General features: G+C 38.6%; 1 protein-coding gene across 1 annotated transcript; it reads right to left on the bottom strand.

The window, feature by feature from the left end:
* Positions 1 to 3,752: 3,752 nt before the first annotated feature.
* On the bottom strand, positions 3,753 to 23,574 carry nr5a1 (nuclear receptor subfamily 5 group A member 1; the record flags this gene model as incomplete). The annotated part of the gene is given in 7 exon segments (NM_001104696.1): positions 3,753 to 4,536; positions 8,011 to 8,158; positions 13,338 to 13,457; positions 20,045 to 20,700; positions 21,442 to 21,583; positions 21,890 to 22,008; positions 23,399 to 23,574. Coding segments are annotated over 7 exon segments (1,461 nt in total). The 5' UTR covers positions 23,421 to 23,574.
* Between the last annotated feature and the right edge of the window lie 386 nt (positions 23,575 to 23,960).

The following is a 23,960-nucleotide window of genomic DNA, read 5'->3' as shown; positions in this document are numbered from 1 at the left end:
ACTCATTAAGCCATACCAAACTGTAACATTTGTGGGCCCTCATTGGTTGTAGGTCCATAGAAAAATGGAACAGACCTGTTAGGGCGGAGCTACTGTTGAAACTTTGGTGGAAGGCCATTACGTCAAATGAAAGCGCCGGACTGGACCACCCAGTTGTAACGAAGTTTAAGAGTTTGACCCCATCTGTAATTTGGAGCATATTTACATATATGTTTGGATGTAACCAGTCAACAATCTGATCCTCATTTCCTAAAACCTAAAAAAAAAAAAAAAAAACCCTGTCAGCTGGGGGGCTGCTTTACAAAAAAAACAAAAAAATTAGCTTTGGCTACATCTCATTTTTGGGAAACATTGACCAAAAATCCTCCGCAACAATTAACACCATTATGTTATGCAGCAAATTTGGGGAAGCAGAAATGTTATTTTTAAGAAATTCTTACGTTTTTTAGGCAGTAATAACTGTCCTGAATTCCCTAAAACCACATTTACAGGTTAAGAACAGAATTTAATGACATTAATATTCATGAGTTTGTATCTAGCATGGATTTCTAAAATAGTTCCAACATAAACGTGTGACCTTATAGTTTTAATGATGACATTTCAAGTAGTGTGAAGCAGAAAGAGGGGAGTTTTCAGCTCACGTCTTGTCCCAGTCCTCTGAATGGACCATTCAGTAAGTTCAAGCAAAATTTAGATGCAAAACTTTTGAATTAATTTTAGCTGGAATCCTCGTGTCTTGCAGGGAAACCCCTCTAAGGCTGAAATATTTGATCTCTTGGGGAGTTTTCATTGCAAAAAAAAAAGGAAACCTGTCCAAATTCCTGAAAGCTGAAACTGGCTTCATCAGCGTCGCCAGATTTTTCAGCTCAGTTTATTGAAAAGTAATTTCAGTTCAGCTCTTTTTGGAGCTAGCTAACCTGAAACTTATTTGTACAGAAAGAAAGGTTTAATTCCCCAGAGAAAGCTGAAGGACGAGCATTGCAGATAAGCACTGATTGCCTTTCACATTTTTAATTAATTGGGGGGAAAAAATGCTTATTTGTCATTCATCCTTTACTCTTGACATTTGTCTTTTCTCTTCTTTATGCTTCAGTTTGCATTGGCTGTGTTTCCATTTATTTTACTAACTTCCAAAACATTGATTCACACCTATGCTGTTCATTTGTGACCCTGTTCCAAGTCTCTCTTCTTTCAAATGTTACTAATAGGAAAAAAAGAAATTTGGTACACTCGTTTATCCATTTGCTGTTTCCAGTTTGGGACAGCAAATACAATTTGATGGCGTCTGGAAGCATGCTGACTTTTTTAAAGTCAGATGCTCAGTGTTCATCAGAAATGAACTTACAGAAATGAACCTACAATGAACCTGCTTATCAGATCACTAAAACTTTCTAGCTGCTGGATTAACCCTTGTGCTATCCTAGGCACTTTACCATAGGGAGTTGGGTCATCTAGAGCAGTGTTTTTCAACCTTTTCTCAGCCACGGCACACTTTAACCTTAAAAAAAATCCCGCGGCGCACCAGCATCCAAAAATTTAAAAAAAAAGGAGAAACTCATAGTCTGTATTGATCTACAGCCCCTCCACAATCTCAGATGTATTTTTGAGATAATTGTTGCGAAAAAGCTGTAAACTGCAGCTGTTTCTTTCTAAAAGATGCAATAAAAGTTAAGTTAGAAGATTTAAAAACAGTTTGATGTGTGTTCGTTGGTTTCAAGACGTTTAACAACAGATCTCCTCGTGCGCTGTCACTCTCACAACCCAATGCATCATGGGAGATGTAGTGCATAAAACGGCCGAAGATCGCTTTTTGGAGCTTCATTGTTTCGTTCACTTGTTCCACGGTCTGATACCGGATTCTGTGGAAAGCTACACCGCTAAAGACGAGCTTTAGCTGCTATTTTTTTTAGAACTGAGCGACTTTACGAGCTAAATCGGGACAAGGAAGTGAAGACTTTAACCACTTCTGATTGGTCAGACTGATGACATGTGATTTAAGCCCCCCCAAGAATGATTGGTGGAGACAGTTAAAGGAACGGTACTTTTCCAAAATACAGCCGAAGCTGCAGCTGAATCGCGGTACCGTCATTCTTATCAAAATGTCTTTAATAAAATAAAATAAACGCAAAGAAAAAGTATTTTACGATCTTTTATATTCCTAACTCCTCAGTGTTTTATCAGGGCCTGTTTGGATGAACAGAGAGCTGAAATCCTGGAGATGGGAAATGTTTTTAGATCAGTTAATGAGGGCAATTTCCCACGGCACACTTGACCATCTCCAGTGACGTGCAGTCAGGAGAGGCAGGTGAGGCTGTGCCTCACCTGTCATTATGGGAAGAAAAGAGAAAAAATAAATTCAATTATTATATTTAATCAGTAATTTGTGCTTTGCAGTCATTTTCCATTTAAATGTACCAATTTTGGGTGTTTTTTCTTTTCAAAATCGCTGAATTTCCGCATTTGCCGTTCAGATACTAAGAAGTGACGTGCGATGAGGCACCAGCCCGCTGAGCCTCACCTTGGATTGCGCAATACCTATGCAGTCAGACGGTACTGCTGTCTCTCTGTATGTCGGTTCAATCACTTGTAGTATATGAGCTGAGTTTGCATAATTTAGCAGATGTATATGACGTACAGTGTTTGTTTTTATAAATAACTGTATGTGCGGGACGTGTTTCTTGTGCTGAGCGCTAAACCCCGGCGAAAAAGCCGCTGGGTGAGGCCAGAAGTTCCCGTGCCTCACGTTAGGGGGCGCCGGTGAGCCTTGAGATTATGACGCTAAAAAAATAATAGAATAAGTGGTAGCAAGCGTTAAGTCATTTTCTTCCGAAAGAGCGGCGTATGGACTTTAGTTACAAGTAAAGGTAAGACGATAATAATGTTTGTGCTTTTTTCCATGCTGCGTTTTGTATATGAAAAAAAACATGTTGAAATGATATTTTAAACAAAACACCTTAACTGTTGTCAATCAAATGGAGAATAAATTAATCAGTATGGTTCATATGTTTGTAAATCTGACTGATGACGTCAGTGCCTCACCAGCCATTAACCTCACCGCACGTCACTGACCATCTCCCACGGCACACTAGTGTGCCGTGGGTGTCTAGTGTCACTAGACAGTCACTAGACAGTTTGCTGAACCTTTTTTCTTCAATGATTTGTGATCTTCACTGGTGTCCATGGATTACATGAAATCTTTCCACCTTTATCCACCTTTGTCAGGGTAGGGAGAACACGTCAATGTAAGGGTGAGGTCACCTAAGATAGCACAGGGGTTACAGAAAATAAGAGGCTGACCCTCCAAACACTGAGGACCAACAAAAGGTTTTCTTTTTACTAAGAATGATTGATATCTTCCAACTCTTTAAAATGTGAAAACGCATCAGCGCTGTACAGAGGAAGGTCTGCACTCCATCTGAAACCAGAAATCTGCCTTCCATCATTACAACCAAATGACTGGAACATCCCCATGCAGTGGACGTTTTTAAAGCCGTCTGCTACAAATTTGACAAAATCCAATTGTGGGTAGCTGGAAAAAATCCTACTTTTAGAAGTCAGTGCTGATTTGAAATGTTGTTTTTTTAACTTCCTGATTCCCCAAAATTGAAGTTTAAATGTCTGCTGCAGGCAAGTCAATAATTACTCAAAAGCGTCTCATAGAGCCCCAGTTTAGATAAATGAAATGTTCCTTGAAGTCACTCTAAACAATATTTAATTTCTAAATAAAAGACTAATCTGGGGAAAGTGCACAGTAGTTTACACTGGATTTTATTTTTTACAAAGTCCTGTGACAGTGGCATAAAGAAACAGCTGAGAAAATTTCAAAACAAAGCAGCTAACATGGGACTGGGTAACTGGGCACCAGATTTGACTGACTTGGTAGCATTTGGCTAAGGTGGAGTCTCTTCCTGCAATTTTAAGTCATTTGGCAGCTCGGAGGAATGGATTGTAATGACAGATTGAAGACATATTTAGTCAAAAAGAAACACAGAACAACTCCACCCCGAAATCTAAATTTAGACGTTTGAAAATCGGGTAGAAAATCCAGTTTATAAAGGTCACATTAAAGTAGCTTTGCAGGATATGAAAACAGTAGCAGTCCAAATATTAAAATTATCTTTCTTTTATATTCAAACTCTAAACAGAATTTTCTCACGTCCACCCAAAGCAAAAGCCCCAATAAAGGCAATCCAGTGTAAACCTGTCAATCTAAGAGTTTTCCATCTTTTCCACACAGTCATTCTCACCAAACAACACATGACGACAACTCTTTGTGTGTCCCTCACACGCACGCTCTCTTAGCGTGCAGCATCTCGATGAGCAGATTATTGCAGGGCACCTCTCCACTCAGATGCATGTAGCACAGGTAGTCCTCAGCCTGCGTGCTGAGGGAGCGCAGCTCAGGCAGCCGCACCACCAGCTGGCTGAATTTCTCCTGGAACTGAGGGTACGTGGTGAGGGTGTACTCCAGCAGAGCGCCGTTCACCTGCTCCTGGACACCCTCCACGAAGGCCTGGTTCTCCAGCAGCTTTACATCTGCAAAGAAACAACTTGAGATATGAGGCAATCCCAGTCCACCTAACCTTTTTATTATTGCTATACTGTTCCTTTTAATTGTATATTATTTTTAATTTATTGTTTTAACCCGATGTTTTTATTGTGATGGTGCCTTTCGGCCCAGGTCTCCCTTGAAAAAGACATTTTATCTCAATGTTACTTCCTGGTAAAATAAAGTTTAAATAAATAAAATAGAAAAAATAAAAATCCACAGTATGGGGTCAAATCAGGATGAGCTTAAAGTGAAGAAAAAACTAGAATGTAAATTTGAAACAAAACAAAAAGGTTTTGACTCACAATGAGATATTTTAAACTTGAAGGAAAATTGAAAATTCAAGGAAAAGAAATTTGATAAAAAATATACTTTAAACTTCTGGTGCATCAAACTTTAGGAGAGCATTATCACAACCGTACGGCACATCAGAGGAGGGATGACACAGGCAAGAATAGATTTGGAAATGATGTCACCAAATCATCCGAAGTCAATCAAGTCTCGGCGGCCAGTGGGCTCAAAGCCCCATCCCCATGTAAAATTAGGCTCAATACCGAAAATAAAAGTCTAAAATGAAACTAAACTGAGAACTGAAAGCAAAGAGTGGAAGAAACGAAAAAAAAAAAAAAAAGTTGAAAAACAAAGTGGCTGCTTTTACAAAAAAAACATTGTTTTCATTTGGAAAAAGTTTTAGGTTCATTGTTTGTTTTTTTAGGTTTCAAATGTACAATTTTTTTTTAGGAAAAAAAATTACAAGTTTATTTAATTTAATTCACAATTTCAAGTATAAGTTCTAAGACCTTATTATCAAGCAAATTCATTTTTTTAGATACAAACACAACAAAACCAAAAGACCTTTTTGTTGTCATTGAGGGAATAGAGAGTTCACTGTAAAATGATCTAACACAGTTTCCTCAAGTTCGTCCTGAGTTACATTCATGTTCACATTGTTGATTATTGATAATGAAGTGATTTTTTACAGACACAACATTTTAATTTCTGTGCTTAAATCAAAAAAAATTAAATTAAAATTCAGTTCAAATTTGAATGAAATTTATAACCACACAGCAGCAGAGCATCGACCCTTGCAACAAACCTGTAAGCATTGAATACAGTCAAAACAATGTTTAATGTGTTAAACATAAACTGTATTGTACAGGAATTGGGATTTAGGTGTAGTTTTATTCTTAGCTCAGTTCTTTGGTATCACTTCATTTTTGCAACTAATGTTTCTGAATTCCCTCACTACTCACTACTAAGCGCACAATATAGGGAAATAAAGTATTTTTTTTCAGTGTCTAAATGTAAAATTCCAAAATTAGATTGACCTGGAAATATCTCAAACGTCTCTGTGAAAAACTAGCGAGCACTGATGCTCAATAAACTGATAAATATAGACCACAATGCATTGCATTTGAACAATTTGTCATTAGAAAAAAAAAGAATTAAATCATTCAAATTTTTATCATCACAAGACACAAGGATTCATAAATAAGTGTTCAAAAATTTACTTCGAGAAATCTGTGACGTCTCATTTGGTGGGCAAAAAAAATGAGCATTGTGCCTGGAAAATCCAGAGCACTGGATAGTCCTACACTCTAGTTTTTTAGGGGTTTTAGGGAAGCAGTGAAGCAATTAGGACATAGCCTTAATTGTCTACACCTGTTTTCAGTTAATTGATTTAACCATTCCTATTCTTTTACTCCCCTTTTCTGTTTTTTTTTTTGCAACTTGCTGTCAGATCTGGACCAGTTTATCCTCTCCCACATTTTTGTTCATTTATTTTCAAGTTCATCCCTTTTTTTCTCCTTTTATGTCAGGCTTTCATTTCTATAATAGGTTAACAAAGTTTCTGCCACCAGTTTGGCTCTGGTCATGACTCTACCCCCACCTGAAGAACCTCGTCAGAATAAAAAAGCAGCTGTAGGGTCACTTTTCTGTTCCTTAAACACAACACTTTGCTAGTTTGAAATGAAAAGAATTATAAAATATAGGTTTGACAATATATTGTTAGGGGTAATTTTTGTCTATTTCATTTAAATGTTTTAAAATGAAATAAAGAACCATCACTGATTTTTTTTTTCATTTAATAATATTTCTGTTAATGTCTGTAAGTTTACTGAAGCTGCAAACACACCTTTGTCTGTGGTTATGCTGCAAAATAAAATGATAGAAATCTTTTTGTGCATTTTTCGTTTTATCAATTTTTTTCAACTTTAAGACAAATATCCCCTAAATTCCAGAAGTGCAAATAATTTCTCAAAAAACAGCAGTCATTTGGCTGAGTCCAGAATTCACCATTTATTTGCACATTTATGTTAGCATTTAAATTTTAAAGGGTTAAACGGCTGCACTTATGGTAACCAAAGCCTGTCAATCATGAAACAATACAATTTTTTCATTTAAACATGTTTTATATTAATGTGTGGCAGAGGGCACATTCAGTTATGACATTTTTATCCATACATATTCATTTCTACGTATGTGTGTGTGTGTGTGTGTGGGGGGGGGGGGGTGTTAGAGAGAGAGAGAGACAGTATCCTGGCCCTCCAGCTGAAAGGCATTCAACATCAGCTGAGCCCATCTCTGAGAATCCATTCACACAGTAATTAAATGTTTTGAATCAATGTTCTGAATCATCTTTTCAAACTGCTTAAGGGCAATTAAATTACCCCCAACAAACCTGACTCTGAAGATGAAGCAGAACAAGAGCGAGAGCGGGAAAAAAAAATGAGGCTGGCAAAGACGGCAAATATTTTCTGCGAATGACAAGTGCTCTCCCTGCTCAAAAGCTCTTTGTTCCTCGCTTTGCCTGCTCTAAACAGCAAACACTCCTGGGAATCTGGACAAGCCACGTCTATGCACTCTCCATCTGAACAGGCCACTACATGAATGTCAGTCCAGCTATCAAATGATAGTCCCATTGATTCATCTTCTTTTGAATGCCATTAGTGGACAATGGATAAGGTTGTCTTTGTTAATGTTGGCTTTTGTCAAGCCTAGAAATTTAATTAAGTGCATTTATTGGAGGGAGGAAAGGCCATCTTGAAAAACACTTGTAACCTTATATCAATAGAGGTGCAGATTATCAACAATTATGACAATTTTTTATCATCACGATGTCAGTGCTGCTATTCAAATTCTGAGGCATGCATGGCCATGCAGCTCTAACAAGTTGATTGATTTTTGTATCAGCCATTCTTCTAAATATACATCACCCACAGGCAGGCAACGCATAGTTTGTGCCTTTCACAACACATCTTTTGCTAAAGCGTTGAAAAGGAGACACTTTGTGTAAGCGGTGTGCTGCATGAAGTTTTCTTTCCTTTTTGCAATGTTTCACTTGGAAAACAAAAGTTAGCCACTGGAAAATATCAAATGAAGGATAAAGTAATTCAAGCGGGGTTTTTTTCTTTAGCGTGTGTGATGATGGAAGAACATGTGAGGTGAGGATGACTCACTGGGGTTGAACAGTAGAAGGAACTTCAGACAGGCGATCTCTCTGCGGTCAACCTGCAGCGCCCTCAACCTTGCTGCCAGCTCCTGACCTCTTTGGACCAGACTGCACAGGGTGGCCTCTCCTTGAGATAGGATGGATGACAGCTGGACCTGAAACCACAAATAACACTTTACTGTTTACTTCCATACAGCCTCAGTATTTCACAGAAAATACTCCCAAGCAAAGTTTTTTTTTTAACCCTTGTGCTATCCTAGGCACTTTAACGTTGGGAGTTGGGTCATCTAGACCCACTAGACAGTGCTCTGAACCTTTTTTCCTCAATGATTTGTGATCTTCACTGGTTTCCATGGATTACATGAAATCTTTCCACCTTTATCCACCTTTGTCATGTTAGGGAGAACATGTCAATGTAAGGGTGGGGTCATCTAAGATAGCACAAGGGTCAAAGTGATTCAAAAGGGAATATGACACTTTTGTTCAGGCCAATTCAAATCACTTCAGCTTCACTAAAAGGGAAGAGACAGCTTGGCTTTGTTATATCATTTCTGGCATATATATTTTTTTATTTTATATTAACTTTTTAAAGGCAGAGTCAGCAAAAAATGTCATTATTCGTGATCTCAAATGGAACCAAAGCTGGCCCAAATGCCAAAAGTTGCAGTGTTGTATTGGTCTCACTATTTCCAAACTGTAGCTTTTATTTTAAAAGGTAAGAAGACAGGTATATGATCAGGGCTGACAAACTTGTTAAAGTAAGATGGTTTGATATCTTATTTTTTATTTCCATTGGCAAATAATATATAAGGGGATTTCTAATGAAAGTTTATTGAATTTTTACAAATCACAATATTTAAAATTGTGCTTTTCAATCAGTGTACCATGAGAGACGGCCAGGTGTGCCATGGGAAATTATTCCATTTCACCTAATTGGTCTAAAAATCCATTGCCAGGATGTCGGCTCTGTGTTCATCCAAACAGAACCGGGTTTCACACTGAGTAGTAATATGAAAGATCATTATAGACTTTTTTCTTGGTGTTTATTTAGTTCTTTTTCAGGAAACTTTGTTAACACATTTATTGTTAAAAAAAATTACAGGGCTTCATTGGTGGTGTGGCTTGAGATTTTTATGGAGGAAAAATGAACACTGGGCTCCAACTGTGTTGAAAAACACTGATTTAAAACAAAGAATTTATCAGTGCAGCAATACATTAGTTTGACAGCTCTGCAGTTTATTGACTGTATACGAGAACTGGAGTGAGTGACACCTCCCCTCTTACATTCTAAACAGGAAGTATCCAAGAAGCCAACTTCCATAGAGAAATGAACAGCTCTTTCTCAGTCATTCTATTTGTCAGAACAAATATTCTTGCTCTGATACCTTTTTTCTGATCCTATTTTTCTTTCTGTAGTGCAACTTATTCAAGCTATAAACTGACCAATCACATGCCTCGATACAAGTAGGTGAACGTTCGAAACATTTGACAGATTCTCCCAAGCCTGCTTTCAAGTGGTAGGAGTGTGGACTTCCGACAAGCTCATCCCTGATTGGCCAGAGTAGTTGGCATAGAAACGTTGACTCAGACCGACTTTGACCAATCGCTGCTTACTATTGTAGTTTGGCTCAAACATGGCGCAAAAAATGGCGACTCAGTCCAGCTTTCTTATGCAGTTTGAGTAAAGAAAGAGAAAAAATAGAATGGTGTCTGACATTTCCTGAGCTATAGGGAACATCTGCACTATTGCATCCACATTTTTTCTTATTCATATATGTCATACATGAAGGATTTAGATCATCCAAGCTTTTAAAAGGAAAAGAGAAACTGTCAAAACAAGTATGTTTTTTGAAAAACACTCTAGTGAACAACACTGCACAGTTAATTTAGTCATAAGTTTGGAGAATAAGGTGAATCTTCCAAGAATTTATCAGCTTTTTTAAATGACAAGAACACATGGATGGCAACTTTACGAGGTAATTAAAGCACCAACAATAATGCATCTTCACCAGTCTAGTAGGAAAACCTCTGCACTAACCAAACACCACTCAGAAAGACTGTTTAGCTTTGGCTAAACTGCACATCTCTGCAAAAAAGAAAATTCACTTCTGATAGGAATCCCCGATGGAAATCCCAAGCACTTACCTGCAAATGTTACCGAAATAAGATGACATAAACAGTTTTTGGAAAGGGGGGGGGGGGGGGGGGGCAATTACCTTTTTTTAAATGGCTCAAGCAGGTTAAGGTGGATTATTTTTTGCCATCAGTGAATTGAATCCTTGTTTAAAAAAAGGATTTGTCATGTTTATTTGTTGAAAAAATATTTTTATTAAATATAAAAATGCAGAAAAGAGGAAGAGTTTTAAAGCACTAGAAGAGCTTTACTGTATGAACTTAAACAGGTTATTTTGGAAGACAAATTGCCGGCATTTTTACTGGGTGTGATTTTTATTAGTTATTTACTTTAACATTATACATTATACTTTATCATTAGAGGAAATTCTATAAACATTTTGCTTGAAACACTTCCAAACGCTGAAACAGTCCCCTTAAAAAGTTTAGAGAACATAACATCAAAAGATTTGAGTCACATAATCCAGAACAAAAATATTATTAAAAATGACTGTGAACTACACTCACGTCCTCAACAGAGCTTAGTTTAGAGAGCACTCTTGTTTTTGACCTCCACTGAAAAACTTCTTCTGCTCTACAATGGTGTTGACAAATATGGCTGCCGTTTGGACCTGCAGGAAGCAGCTTCAGCAGGTCATTAAGACAGCTCTGTGGATTCTTGGCTAACCACTCCCACATAGATTTGATCTACTCAAAACACCTTCTTCGACAGACCAGAAACATCAGAAACTCACTGTTCGCCATCCTTCCCTCTGGCAGACCCGGAGTCTTTCCAGCCTGACACTCTGAAGCCCAGCTACTTTCTAACAGCCACGAAGAGGCTGCTACAAGAAAATCAACTGTCCAATCCCGTTTTCTGCCACATAACATCAATCATAAATGCAATGCTAAGTTTTGTTGAAAAAAATGGTTTATCTAAAGTATTTATTTAAGAAACACCTTCTTCAGGGGGTGTTTCACAATGAATCACTCCCTGATTCACACACTTCAGTTTTATGACAGATGACCTTCCTGACCTGACCCAATGCACTGAACTTGGGAGGGCTTTGGAAAGTTCCCCCATGGAAATGTCCAACGATTAGCCAGGTCCAACCTTGCTTAGCTTCCAAGATCAGGAGAGATTTTAGGATGCCGCTAAGGTTGCTGTTGACAGATTTTCTTGTGCCCTGATGTAAAACAACAATGAAGCTGCCTCCCCTAACTAGTTGTATGTAATATTGTATACACATGGGGGATTGACTGTTACTGATAACCACATACAAAGAGCAAAGAAGTTCATTTTACCCTGAATATGCTACAGTTGTGCTGATTGTAATTGTTTTGAGAAGAAAATCATTTAGCAGTGACCCTGTCTCAAATCTGAGCTGGATGGGTGTTTGTGCCCCCGCTTTTGCTGGCTTTGGGTTCCTCCCGTCATGTTTGGGCCAGTCTTCTGTCATCCAGATTGATGCTTGCTGGTCTATGCTTGCCATTCGTTCTTTCTCTTGGATTATGCCTCGTCCTTCTAGTGTGGGGGGCAGTCTTTTTCTTCACCCTAGACTTGACTTCCTACGTAGTCGGATTGTGCACTGCCTGGGGCATTGTGTGGCACCTTTGGGGGGTCCTAGACTGCCTCTGGGTGGGGCTTTTAAGCAGTGATAGGCCTTGTTCAAGGTGGGGCCTTCAGGCCTGTGAGGCCTCTCACTGGAACCTAGGAAACCAGGGCCCAATCTCTGCTCAGACTCACTGAGCCATTACAATCTCGCTCTTGCGATGGTCTTTCTGTGGGTGGCCGTAATAGGGTTGTCGGTTCTACGGCTCCTCTTCCATGATTGGTATGAGGACAATGGCTCTCTGTGCTGCCACACTGTGCTGCCAACATTTATGTGTGAATATTTGGCAAGTTGTTCTTTGAAAACAGCAGGTTCCCAGCAGATATGCCTTGGGTCACATCATTTATATAAAGAAGCTAAAGTTAAGACCATTTTGAAGCCAAAGACTGGATTTTACCCTCATTTTTAACACAAGACGACCCCTTACAAAAAGTCAATGAAAACAGCAAAGCAAACAGATTTTGATGAGATTTGCTTTTGTCTTTTAACACTACAGGTTAAGTACAGAGAACAGTTAGAAAGATAAATGCCCAACATTTCTCATCAGCATCTGTGAATGTGACAGTGTCATCATAATATAACACGGACCAAGAGGACTTTAAAAAAGAGTTAGCTTGTTAGTTGATATTATCACATGTCTAGCTTCAGCTGGAAGCGTTACTGCCAAAACCTAAGGCGGGGGTGTGGGAGGGGCCAAGTCACAGAGTGCCACACCCCTTTGCTACCTGAGAAAAGTTCAATACAGTAGGTTTTCAAGACCCACTCTGATCATCTTTTGATCTACTGTCAAAGCGTTTCCAGCGGTCTTTTAATTATTAGTCTGCTTTTTTTTAGCCCTAAAAAAACTAGAACATTCTGCTTCTGCAGAGCTGCAGTAGTTCATTAGAAATTCACCTCTGAGTTGTGGGTGGAACTGTTAGCATGGAGCAACCCCACCCTCCATTCCCTCCCATTGCTGAGAGCTTGGAGCAGGGAGCTTATGGCCCACCCCCCAGGGTATTTTCTACATCACAAATACACTTTTTCAAACAGCGGCTCCTGATTGACAATAATGTGAATAAAAAAATAGTCAGAAAATGGAATTTTAAGCTTAATTTTCTTTTAAATGTGTTTTATCATCAGAAAAAGGCCACAAGAACATGTCAAAAACACAATTTTGGGTCTTTAACAAAAAGTCCTTAAAAAATGACCTGGATCTCTGACACAAAAAGCCAAATGCTGGTTAAATCCCCATTAAGAAAGAGAAGGAAAAGCACAACGGTTTGGTTCAGAGAGTTGACACATAGCAACTCAAGTTTTGAAGCATTTCTCGAAATTGAGGTATGTGTGCGTTTGATATACTTTGATTCTGTTAGTGTATTTGTAACTTCTGAGTGCATTCCAGCATTTGCATGACAGTGACGTGATATTGTGCGTCACAGATCTACTAAACATTAAAATCCTTTTACTGCTTTTATTCTATTGTGAAAATACACTACATTTTCTCTCAATAGAGCATGATGCCTTTAAATAATGAAAGAAAATGAAACACACACTCCCTGTCTGCTGTACGTGAATGAAACAGACGTGTGCGTTGTGTTGATAGGAAGTGGTGCGAAGGAGTTGTTACCTCCTGGCCGGTCACCAGCAGGATGCTGTCTTCCTTTCCGTGCTGGACTTGTCTGAAAATATGATCCAAGACCAGAAGTTCAGACCAGCAGTTATGAAGCAGCTTCATTTGATCCCCCACCTTAAGGAAACATGAAAGTTGGATTAGGAAAAATACAGATCAACAAAAAGGAAACTGGCTTACTTCAAATAAAATGCACAATCTGTTGTTTGGGTTTTCCTGCTTTTTATTCTGGAAAAAAAATCTTTTTACATTTTTATGTAAAAGGAGATTTGAAATTCTTGTGAAAAAGAACTTTATATATTGTGACCATAAAATATCACCATGAAGGAAGTGTTTGACTGTGGGTTGGGAGCATATTCTTCAGCTCTACCCAAATCCCATGAGCTTTGCTTTTAGATTTATCATCATCCATTTCTCTAAAAATTATAAGCAACATTTTTTGCAGTTTATTAGTTCATACAATCATTGATCTGGCACAGGATTTATTACATATTAGTGTCAGAGCATCATTTGTAGTGGTGGAGGTCTCATTTACAGCCATGAAGGAAAGGGATAGAGAAAGAAGAGGTCTTGGTGACCTCCTGTGCTTCCTCTCTAAGAGGAGTGGGACATTGGAGCCAAAACGTGGCAGGAAAAAATCCTCCAAACACTCTGGAGGGCTTTGCCTCACAAGTAAACATGAGGAGAATCAGGAGCGTGTCTGAAAGAACAGATTCAGAGGAGTTTGTGTAAAGAGGATTATGTTAATGTGTTCATGGCCCCCTGGTGTTTTGTCAACGGCAAACATTTGTGTTGTGGCCGTAGAGCATATTTTTATCATCCACAAGTGTCACATAAAACTAGTTTCAGACATTAAAAGTACCGGTATGTCCTGATTGACCAAAGCTGTTGCAAAACGCCTTCTCTACCAACCCAGGGACAAGTTGGCAGCTTAGAGACCATTTCAGCCTGTTCATGCCCGAATTTATTTCCAATTACCGTATTTACTGGACTATAAGTTGCTCCACCAAAGTGAGAGACGACAAAAACAAAAAAGCGTGGTAAAGAAGAAAAAAGTCACACAAGTCACATGGAAGTATAAGTCACACTTTTAGGAGAAATTTCTTTAACAAAATACAAGAACAAGATCGGACATTTATTCTCGAAAGGCAAATACTGATAACGGAACAGATATAAAAACTAGACTGATCATATATACGACTTACTACCGTAACCCTATTTAGCACAGAATATGAACAAATATTCAGATAACCATAGAATTATTACATGCTAGCACAATTACTAAATCCATTAAATTATTTTTCATATATTTCACTTCTGAACAAATCCGCCCCAGGGCCGGTTCTTCTTCTTCCTGCTTTCCGATACACACACCCGCAGCGCCATCTAGCGATTATTTGTGGTGAAATAACAAACACATCAGCCTGTTTGCTTTTTAAAAATCACATATAAGTCGCACCTGAGTATAAGTCGCACCCCCCGCGAGGCTATGCAAAAAAACACAATCTCTACTCACAAAAATTTGGGATATAAAAAGCAAATTCCTCCGTGTTTTTCCTGTTCATAAAGCATGAAGGGGTTAAAATATAAGGTCAATAAAGGCTACACCTTCTTAAAAACCAAGTGAGCTCTGTTGCTTCCTATCATTAATCCATCTGCCAGTCTATCAAAAGAACAAATATAGATCCCCAAATGTGAGCTGCGATAACATCAAAATACTTGATTAAATAAAAACATGCAGTTGCTTCAAAGTCAGGAATAGGATGTTGACCTTTGACCAACACCAAATCACATATTGAAAATCTGAGATCCCAACATCAATCAAGCAAACCACAGCTTCACTCAAAGCTTTCACAATAATGTAACAGTGGAAATGCTTGATGCAATCTGGTCTCAAAACACAACTAAGACATCCTCTATTCAACATAGTTATTAGCAATACTCTTCTTCTACATTTTCTTTGAAAATGTTATTGAAGTCTACCTTCCATGAAGTCCCGAAGCGCTTTACAGTCACAGTTCCATTCACCCATTCACACACTGCTGCCGAACACCGTCGTCAACCGATAAACACCAGGAGCAAAGCGAGGTTCAGTGTCTTGCCCAAGGACACTTCGACATATGGATGGGCAGGGTGGCAATCAAACCTGCAACCTTCATTCCAGAGGTCATCCGCTCCACGGTCTCTGTACCGCGGTCATTTGTGATCTTTTAGAAAGTTACTGCTGATGATATTCATTGTCTGCTCTTCTGCAATAACTTCCAGGTTCAAGAGTGAAAGGCCAACAACAAAACAAGATAATGATCAGCTTTAGGGAACTGCAGCAATCAGAGCTTCTAGCCTACAAACAATTTAATAACAATGTAGAAGAGCTGCAGCAAAGGCTGACATTCCCCCGTTATCGTCTGCTTGGAATGTAATTATGTGGCCGAGGCAAACAGCTCTTCTTTCAGACGCACACTCTCTGCCAAATGTGGACGGTTTCTTCGCACTGTTTGACAGTCATACACAAGAATGGTCTGACTTTCAATAGAAGGCCATCAGGAACATAGCATTTGTTAATGAATTAAACATTTTGAGACCAGAAAACCATTGAGTTACAGGAGGAAAATACAGAATTTGAAGAGAAAAAGACCTAAAAATAAGGATTCAATTTTCGTGCTATTATTTCAAATAAAAAGGTTTAAATCACGCTTTCTTATTCAATGGAAACCACATTTCATTTTGTTCTAGGGTGTTCTCAAGTTGAATATAAAGAACATTTCTTTTTGTTGTATTTCACTGATTTTTGTGCTTTTAAAAATCCCAGAAAGTATGATTTGACTGACGCCAAAGAGCAGTCAAAAACCCAGATGCTGCCTTGAACCTTTTTTTAAACAGAAGATGCAGATCAATCACCTACTGCATCTGTCTTTGTCAGATATAAAGCGAGTTGCAACTTTAAAACAACATAACTGACTATCAGATATACAAAGCTGTGTATAATTAATGTACTGCTAATATGTTTGTACTTCTCTGCAGGCAAATGCTCATACAGTATATTAAAATAGATGAAATAGTAGGACTTTCTCTGTTGCATCCTTCACACAGAAAATACTTAAAGTCAGCTCTATAACATCAAGGTTATATTCAAAGGTTATATTCGTAGTAATAAAGAAATCATTTCTAAATAGGGCAATTTCTAAGGAACTATTTTTTTTAGATGAAAACAAGACAGAAAATGTTAAATCAAACCTCCTCACAACCTAATCTTACTACTTAATTTTGATGTACAAAAATTCTGTCTTCTTGTGAGTTTTAGAAGCAGTGCACACATGTCTAAAGATACCTTGTTTTGTTAGTGAGGGAACAAATAAACTAAATCATAATCCTGTTTTTTGTGAAAAAATAATAATAATAATAATAATTAAAGAAAAAAACCTCATGAGTCTGTTTTCTCTGCCTGTAAGACACACAGAAGATTGTAACTTTTCAACAAAACCATGTCAATCACAGTTTTTGTGTTGAATTTGTGCTAACATTGTCATTTTATGATGTAGCTGCAAGCAGAAATAAGCAGGCAGAATTGTTCAATATGGTATAGTTGCCATGGTTACTAGGTTTTCACATGTCACTGGAGTTAGGAGGGAAAAAAACGACAAAAATGTAGATTAACTGGAAGAGGCGACCAAATCAGCTGTCCCTTCCAAGGACACGTGTTATGAACACAGTGGGAAAAAAAAGTAAATGCAGCAAACAATTGGAAAGAAAAATGATCACTTTGACTTCCAGCAAAATATTTTGTCCATTGCACAATAACACGCAAAAAGGAACATGCAACCTTTGCATGCAAAGCAGCGTTTTTATAGAGTTCAGCTCCTTCTGTGAATAGAAAGCTTCTATTTGTATGAACACCAACGCAAAAACAGCTATATATGAGGTGGGAAAGGTGGCGAGTCAAGTCCAGTTTCTAACCTTTAAAGACCCACTCCGATCATCATTTGATCTTTTTTCAAATCGTTCCCAGTGGTCTTTTAATTATGATTATGACGTTTTTAGCCAAAATTGTAAAAAAAAAAAAAAAATAGTCGTTTTCTAGGACATAGTTTCTGCAGAGCGACAAGAGTTTATTAGAAATTCACCTATGTGTTGTGGGCGGGACTGTTGGAACGGAGTAAACCTTCTCCCATTTCCCATCATCCCTTTGCTTAGATTCTCTCCCGCTAGCTTACAGCCTCTCACACCCCCCACCCAACATCAGCAGTTCAACAAAAATGGCGAGCAATTTTAAAGCCATCCAGCCGTAAAGATCTGATCCAGATTCCAGCTCAGACGAGGAAAACAAAGACGTTCATGATCTATTTATCTGCAAGTGGATGCATCAGAACAGAGCGGAGCAGGAAGTCTGTGGCCAGCTCATCTTATTTTCTGTCACAAATATGTTCTTTTTTCAAATGTCATTTTTTTTTGCCTGCTTCAGATTCACAACAATTTGAAGAAAGAAATACTCACAAATTTTAAGCTTAATTTTCTTAAAATACGTTCTCCATCATCGGAAAAATGTTAAATGTTTAAAACACCAAAAAAAGTATTTTATTCGGAGTGGGATTTTAAAGAAAACCTACACTTTAAGCCTCTTCAGTTTGTTTGCTTTAGATCAGACAGCATGACTTGGCATTTGTAATCCATAATTTGCATTTTCCTTACTTTTTGGCTCATTTCAGTAATTCAGTTTACTTCCAGGAATAGATTGTCATTTCTCTTCAACAGGCCGAAGCCTAAATCCCGCCGTACGGTGTAAACTGCACCACAGCAGATGGTGCTTTCCTCCGTTATTACACATCTTTTTTAGCAGCAGAGGCAAAAAGCATAATGTCGAATCAGGTATAGCACTAAAAAGCAACTGTTTGTTGTTTGAGTTCCTCTGTGCCTTAGTGTGTCAGAGCAAGTTTAAATGGCACAATATGTTTTTCTTTCAAAAAAAGAAGAAGCAACAGCAGATGCATCAATTATCATCTGCTCTGCAAATATGAAAATCAACATTCAAGATGATTTGGCATTCCAACAGAGAAAGCTTTTGATGATCACCAAAGCACTTCACCGTCACCTGTCCAATATTTATTCTTAGTTTGTCAATATTTTTTTCATTATGGACAGAAAAAAATGACGAAAAGCTACGAAAAGTGTTTTAAAAAAATTGGAAGGCTTCAAATGACAACAGCTCTAAAGTCAGAAGCAGCAAAATCAAAAGGCACCAAGGAATTTCACCAAAACTCACCAAGGACAGATCCAAGACTCTGTTGTGAGTAAATCTGTTTGATTGGCGAAAAACAATTTTTTTAATTTTTTGTCAAAACAGACGCATCATATCATGACTCTGAAAAAGGAAAAGAGGATACATTTTTGTGTGTGTCATGCTGTAGCTCTCATTTTTCATGTAAGAAGAGTTCATCAGGTGGAGCTGCCATGTTGTCAGCTGCAGTACATTTAACCATGACAAGTCTATTGATTTCAATTTGACCGAACAACTTAATCTTCCAAATAGTAAAGCAGGCTGACAAAGACAATTACATTGCTGGCGCTGGTGGATTAGGACATTGATATATGCCCAGTCAGTACTGTTTGCAATGCATGTGTGCGTGCTGAAAAAATAAACATGTATGTTGCCTTGCTGTCATGACAAAGAAAACCTCTAGTAAAATCAGACGTTTGCAGTTTTTGCTTTTGAGATGAAACTTTTCTGAAAGACAGCTGTGGTTTGTCCTCTGAGCATTGGCTGCAACCTCAGTCTGGACAGATTTCTACAGGACTCTGGGCCAAACGTGAGGCTATGATTTCAATTAATCAAATATGAATGCATGAATATCTGGATTCCTGCAGGAAGAGTCTGGAAGAAACAGCATGACAACAAAACCATCCTTTGACGGCAAACATTGAGTGGCAGGTTTTATCAGTAAGTATTTTATATGATTATATACATACATAACGGAAAAAAATATGTTTATATTCTAAAAAACCGAGTGAAAAAAAACCTTTCCCAACATTTTGAAAGCAAAAATGAGATCTGGAGACTGAAACCTGAAACAAACATCAAAGAAAACAATTAAAAGCTGTTCATAACCCAATATGCAGTCCCTATCTTTGTATTTTTTTATTTAGGTTGGAATTTTTTTGCTGAATGCTAAATGTTGATAAATAATAAAATGTTGACGAGCATCAAAATAAATTAGATAAATGAGCACTGAAAAGTGGCGACAAATTTAGGAAATTGAATGGCCATAACCCAAAAAGGATGGCACGCACATGTTTATGCTTTCTGCTTTTCAAAACATCAAGTTAAAATTCCGTCAAAGTGAGTTTATTGAAACAAAATGAACACAAAGAAGATCTGGATAAGTATTCTTAAAAATTAGCATAATTTATTTGGCAATCTCTTGGTTTAAACCTTTTTATCATCAAAATGTTTGGTTTTTCAGAGCGTAAAAAAGAGTTGCAATATGGAATGAAACTCTAAGAAAAGAGAGATCTTAAAATTAAAATTAAAATAAACCTACTGGATAAGTGAGAAAACAGACTGTTTTTCAGTCGGTGCACAGAAAATATTCAACCGACCACATTTTGTCTTTGTCACTGCAGAAATGTTTCAACGTGTTCCAAAAAAAACCGTTTTTTAAGTGACAGTGTTTGGAGGCTGAGCGTGAATATTCATATAAGAGGTCACTCACCCTTAGCTCCTTGAAAAAAATGCAGCTCCGAGCCCACTCCACGATGGAGAACAAGGTCTGGTCTGCCATGCGGCACATGAGGCTGAAGGTGCTCGGCTTGTCCAGCCGCCCCCTGTTGCTCTGCTCCTGCTGCAAATGAGCAACAATCTTGTTCTGCACCACCAGCTCGTCGGGGTCGCAGCGTAACAGCTCCAGCACCAGCGGAGGCAGGCTGGGGGGCTGCGGTGAGGCCGACGGATACACATCTGGGTACGGGTATCCAGTCAGGGACTCGGGGGAGCTGGTGTAGTCAGGGCACTCGGCTTTGATTGCCCTGCTGGGAAAGGCCGTGTACTGGTACTGCGGGTTGAGAGGCACGTGAGACTGCATGGCCATGCCCAGGGATGTAGGTCCATATAGGTTGGCTTCGTAGTCTGTAGGGGTGACAGAGCTTGTGGTGGAAGGAAGCAGACTTTTGGAAATGGTGGGCAGCGTGTGCAGGGTGCCAGTGAAGCTGTAGTCAGTCTGCAGTGGGGAGGCTGACGGCAGAGCCGTGCTCTCCAGCTTGAACCCGTTGGATCGTATCAAAGCCTTCTTCTGCTGCTTCAAGGCCCTGTCTCTCTTGTACATTGGGCCAAATTTATTCCTCCCCCCACGCATGCGATCTGCGCGCACCGCTATCACAAAAGAAACAAGAGGTGGACACAGATTTATAGATGAAACACCAGCTTTTTTCAAGCTTTACAAAGCTTCTGCATGAGACAGAGTTCTAGAAAAAACTGCAAGTCACATTGGAAGCGTATATCTTCCGCCATTCCCACACAGTCAATATTCATTTCTGCTTCCCTTTTTAGGGTTGAGAAGAATCCCCAGAGTCTGTGCAGCTACTCCCTCTTCCCTGGGGAGTCTCCAGTAAATTTTATCAGTAAGTCAAGAATGTGTCCTTTTTTTCTGCTACGGAAGCAGGTGCTTTCCTTTGCAGTGCTGTCTGGGAATTAATCCTATCCCATGTGTGTGAAATAACATAAAAAAGCCACAAGCCAGACAGACAGAAACAGTTGGAAGTTAATATTTTAGCCTGTTGGTTTTTATTCTTTGATGTTTACTTCTTCTTTTTGAATGAGTGCCAACAGAATTTTACTGTAGAAATACAATGACAATAAAAATCTTTGAATCAATAGGAGAAAACTGAATTATGAGCAGATAAGCCAGTTACTTCATATAAATTATTGTTGCTATAAATTATACATTTGAAGCCAAATAGCAACATGTTCTGCTTTTATTTTAGATTAATCATCTATTTCGTTTAAATAACAATCTTAAAGTAGTTGGAATGGCACAGTACTGTAACTCCCAGCCAACCCCAAACCCCCTCCTCCCCCACACAAGGCTGACTGCCGCAGCAGATCACAATGTACCTTCTAATCGCATGCCAACGTTGAGACACTTCTGGAAGCGGCAAAAGGGGCATCGCTTCCTCTGTGTCTTGTCTATTTTGCACTCCTGGTTCTCAGCGCACGTGTACCTCTTGTTGTTCTGCACCGTCCTCTTGAAGAAGCCCTGCACAGTGGCGAGACCAAAAGACTTCAGCAGAAGTGGGCACAACAGACAGGCCGCTCTGAATCAGTGTGACAACAGTTTGGTGAGAAAGGCGCTTACTTGAAAAATAAACTGCGAATAATTGTCATTATTAATAATACTGTTGTTGTTTTAACTAACTTTAAGCTAAAATGGAGGGAAAAACTCATGCGTCGTTGTGCAGAAGTTGGCTCAAAGCGGTTTTCAGTGATGAGCGTCACTTTTACGCGCAAATCGGTGCGTAAACGTTTCCTGGCGCAGCGGGATGAGGGCGGCGCGCGTGGTTACCTTGCAGCTCTCGCAGGTCAGCAGGCCGTAGTGGTAACCCGACACTTTGTCACCGCACACCGGACACAGCTCTTCCAAGTCTTCATCATACGTGTACTCCATCACCTTCAAAGTCACGCCTGACTCACGCGCGCGCGCACACACACAGACACCCAACAAAGACAGTACGTCATAACACGAATTATTGTAAATCGTAATATTGACTGTTTTTTCAAAATAAGATAAACTTTGAAGATTTTTTTTAAAAAACACTTTTTAAAACAAAAATAGCTTTTGAGGAATATGAGTTTGACATATGTATTTTTTATTTTAAAAATTCATACTTTTTCCAAAAATAAAAGAACAAAATAATACATATATATTCTATTTTTATTGTATTTTTAATTGAAGATTTTAAATGCTGCTCTTTCATTTGTTTGAACAGAACGTGGCAGAAATCCTTAATTAAATACACCAAACTACACGCGTTTCATTGACTTCCTTTCAGCGCATTTCCTGTGTGATCACAGGAGTTTATTTTTAAATACATCAAATTAATTATTAAAGCATTCCTGTAACGAAAACTTTTAATCCATTCTGAAAAGACTTGATTTTGGGTCTCAAGCTTGGTTTTTCAAACCCCTTATTCACGTAGCAAGAGACTTTATTATCTTCCAAATTATCATTAAAAAGATGTCTTTACTGTAAAAATGTTAAGCCATGTCAGAAATTATGAAAACTATCTCTGAGCTCAGAGCAAATATGCAGGGAGTGCATGTAAAACCATGACCTACGTTAAAAATACGGAAATATTGAGATTATTTAAAAAAAAAAGAAAAGAAAAAAACCATTAAGAAACAGCAGGTCATTCTGACTCCAGTTTAGGGAAAATCTGGATCCGCGGAGGCCGCAGAGCAGACAGCGGGCTCGCGCTGCAGGCGCTGCTGGATATTGCGCACGCTGAGGTGCAAACGAATGAGAATGCAGAAAGCTCTTATTATTACAATTATGATTGTTCTTTTTAAAGTGTGAAATAAAAACTGAAAAAAAGTTGAGTAAATGTATTTTATCTTTTTTATTTTTGTTAAAATGCGTAACTATAAATATAATATACAATGAATATACTATGAATTAATACTTTTAATACTTAAAATGTTCGTTTTATTATTATTTTTTGCTCTCTAATTAAAAGTGTATTAGTCAGATTGTATTAGTCTATTCGTTTTATCGTTTTAAATATTTTTACCACTTTTTAAAATGTATTAGCCCTAAACAAAAATATACAACTATAAAGATATAAATAAATAAAAACGACTTTTATTTTAATTTTAAATCTAATTCAATGTTTCATACAATACGGGCCTTTTTCTCCTTTTCAAATCCTGATCAGGTTGTCACTTTTTGTTCTGGGATGGGAGTCTGGAGAAGACCACTCAACATTTCCCCCTTTTCTTCCTCTTCATGAAAACATTAATCAATATAAATAAATGAAAAATGTAAATGAGCAGAGCAGAGGACAAGCGGACTCACCGTGAGCTTTGTCTCCCAACATTTGCGCAGCAGCCTGTCAGTGGAGGCAGTCTGATATGAGCCTGGATTTACTGCTCGCGTTGCTGCAGCCTCGCATGCGCTGCTGCACCAGAGCGCAGATAAGAGTTCCCGATAGACGCCGTCTGCAGCCGGGCTGCTCTGGAGCCGGAACGGGCAGAGTGCGCTGATGAGCCCTGACGACCGAGGAGAGTCCAACTCCTTCAGGCTGAGCGCTCTTTACTGTCCTCCCCTTATCGCAGAACTTGGACTGACGCGCAGCCATTGGCGGAGGCCAGATCACATGACGGATGTTCGCAGCTTCTTTAGGGGAAAAAATGCCCGGACAGGAGAGTGAGGCGCAGAGGAATCGGTGATGGTTTGTGCAGGAACAACACTGTGTGAAGAAAAGACAGCTGGGGTGGCACAGTTTACAGGCCTTCTTGTGGCCTTTTCCCCTCTTATTAGATTAGATTCTTCAAAAAATTATTGTTATAACAATGTTTACATGAAGAAATTGTTTTCATTCATCTCCATTTTCGTTTGAATTAAAGCTGACTGCAGA

Source organism: Oryzias latipes, chromosome 9 (genome assembly GCF_053564925.1).
Source record: "Oryzias latipes strain Hd-rR chromosome 9, Olatipes_Hd-rR_3.1".
Lineage (NCBI taxonomy): Eukaryota > Metazoa > Chordata > Actinopteri > Beloniformes > Adrianichthyidae > Oryzias > Oryzias latipes.
This window is presented reverse-complemented; position numbering and strand designations above follow the sequence as displayed.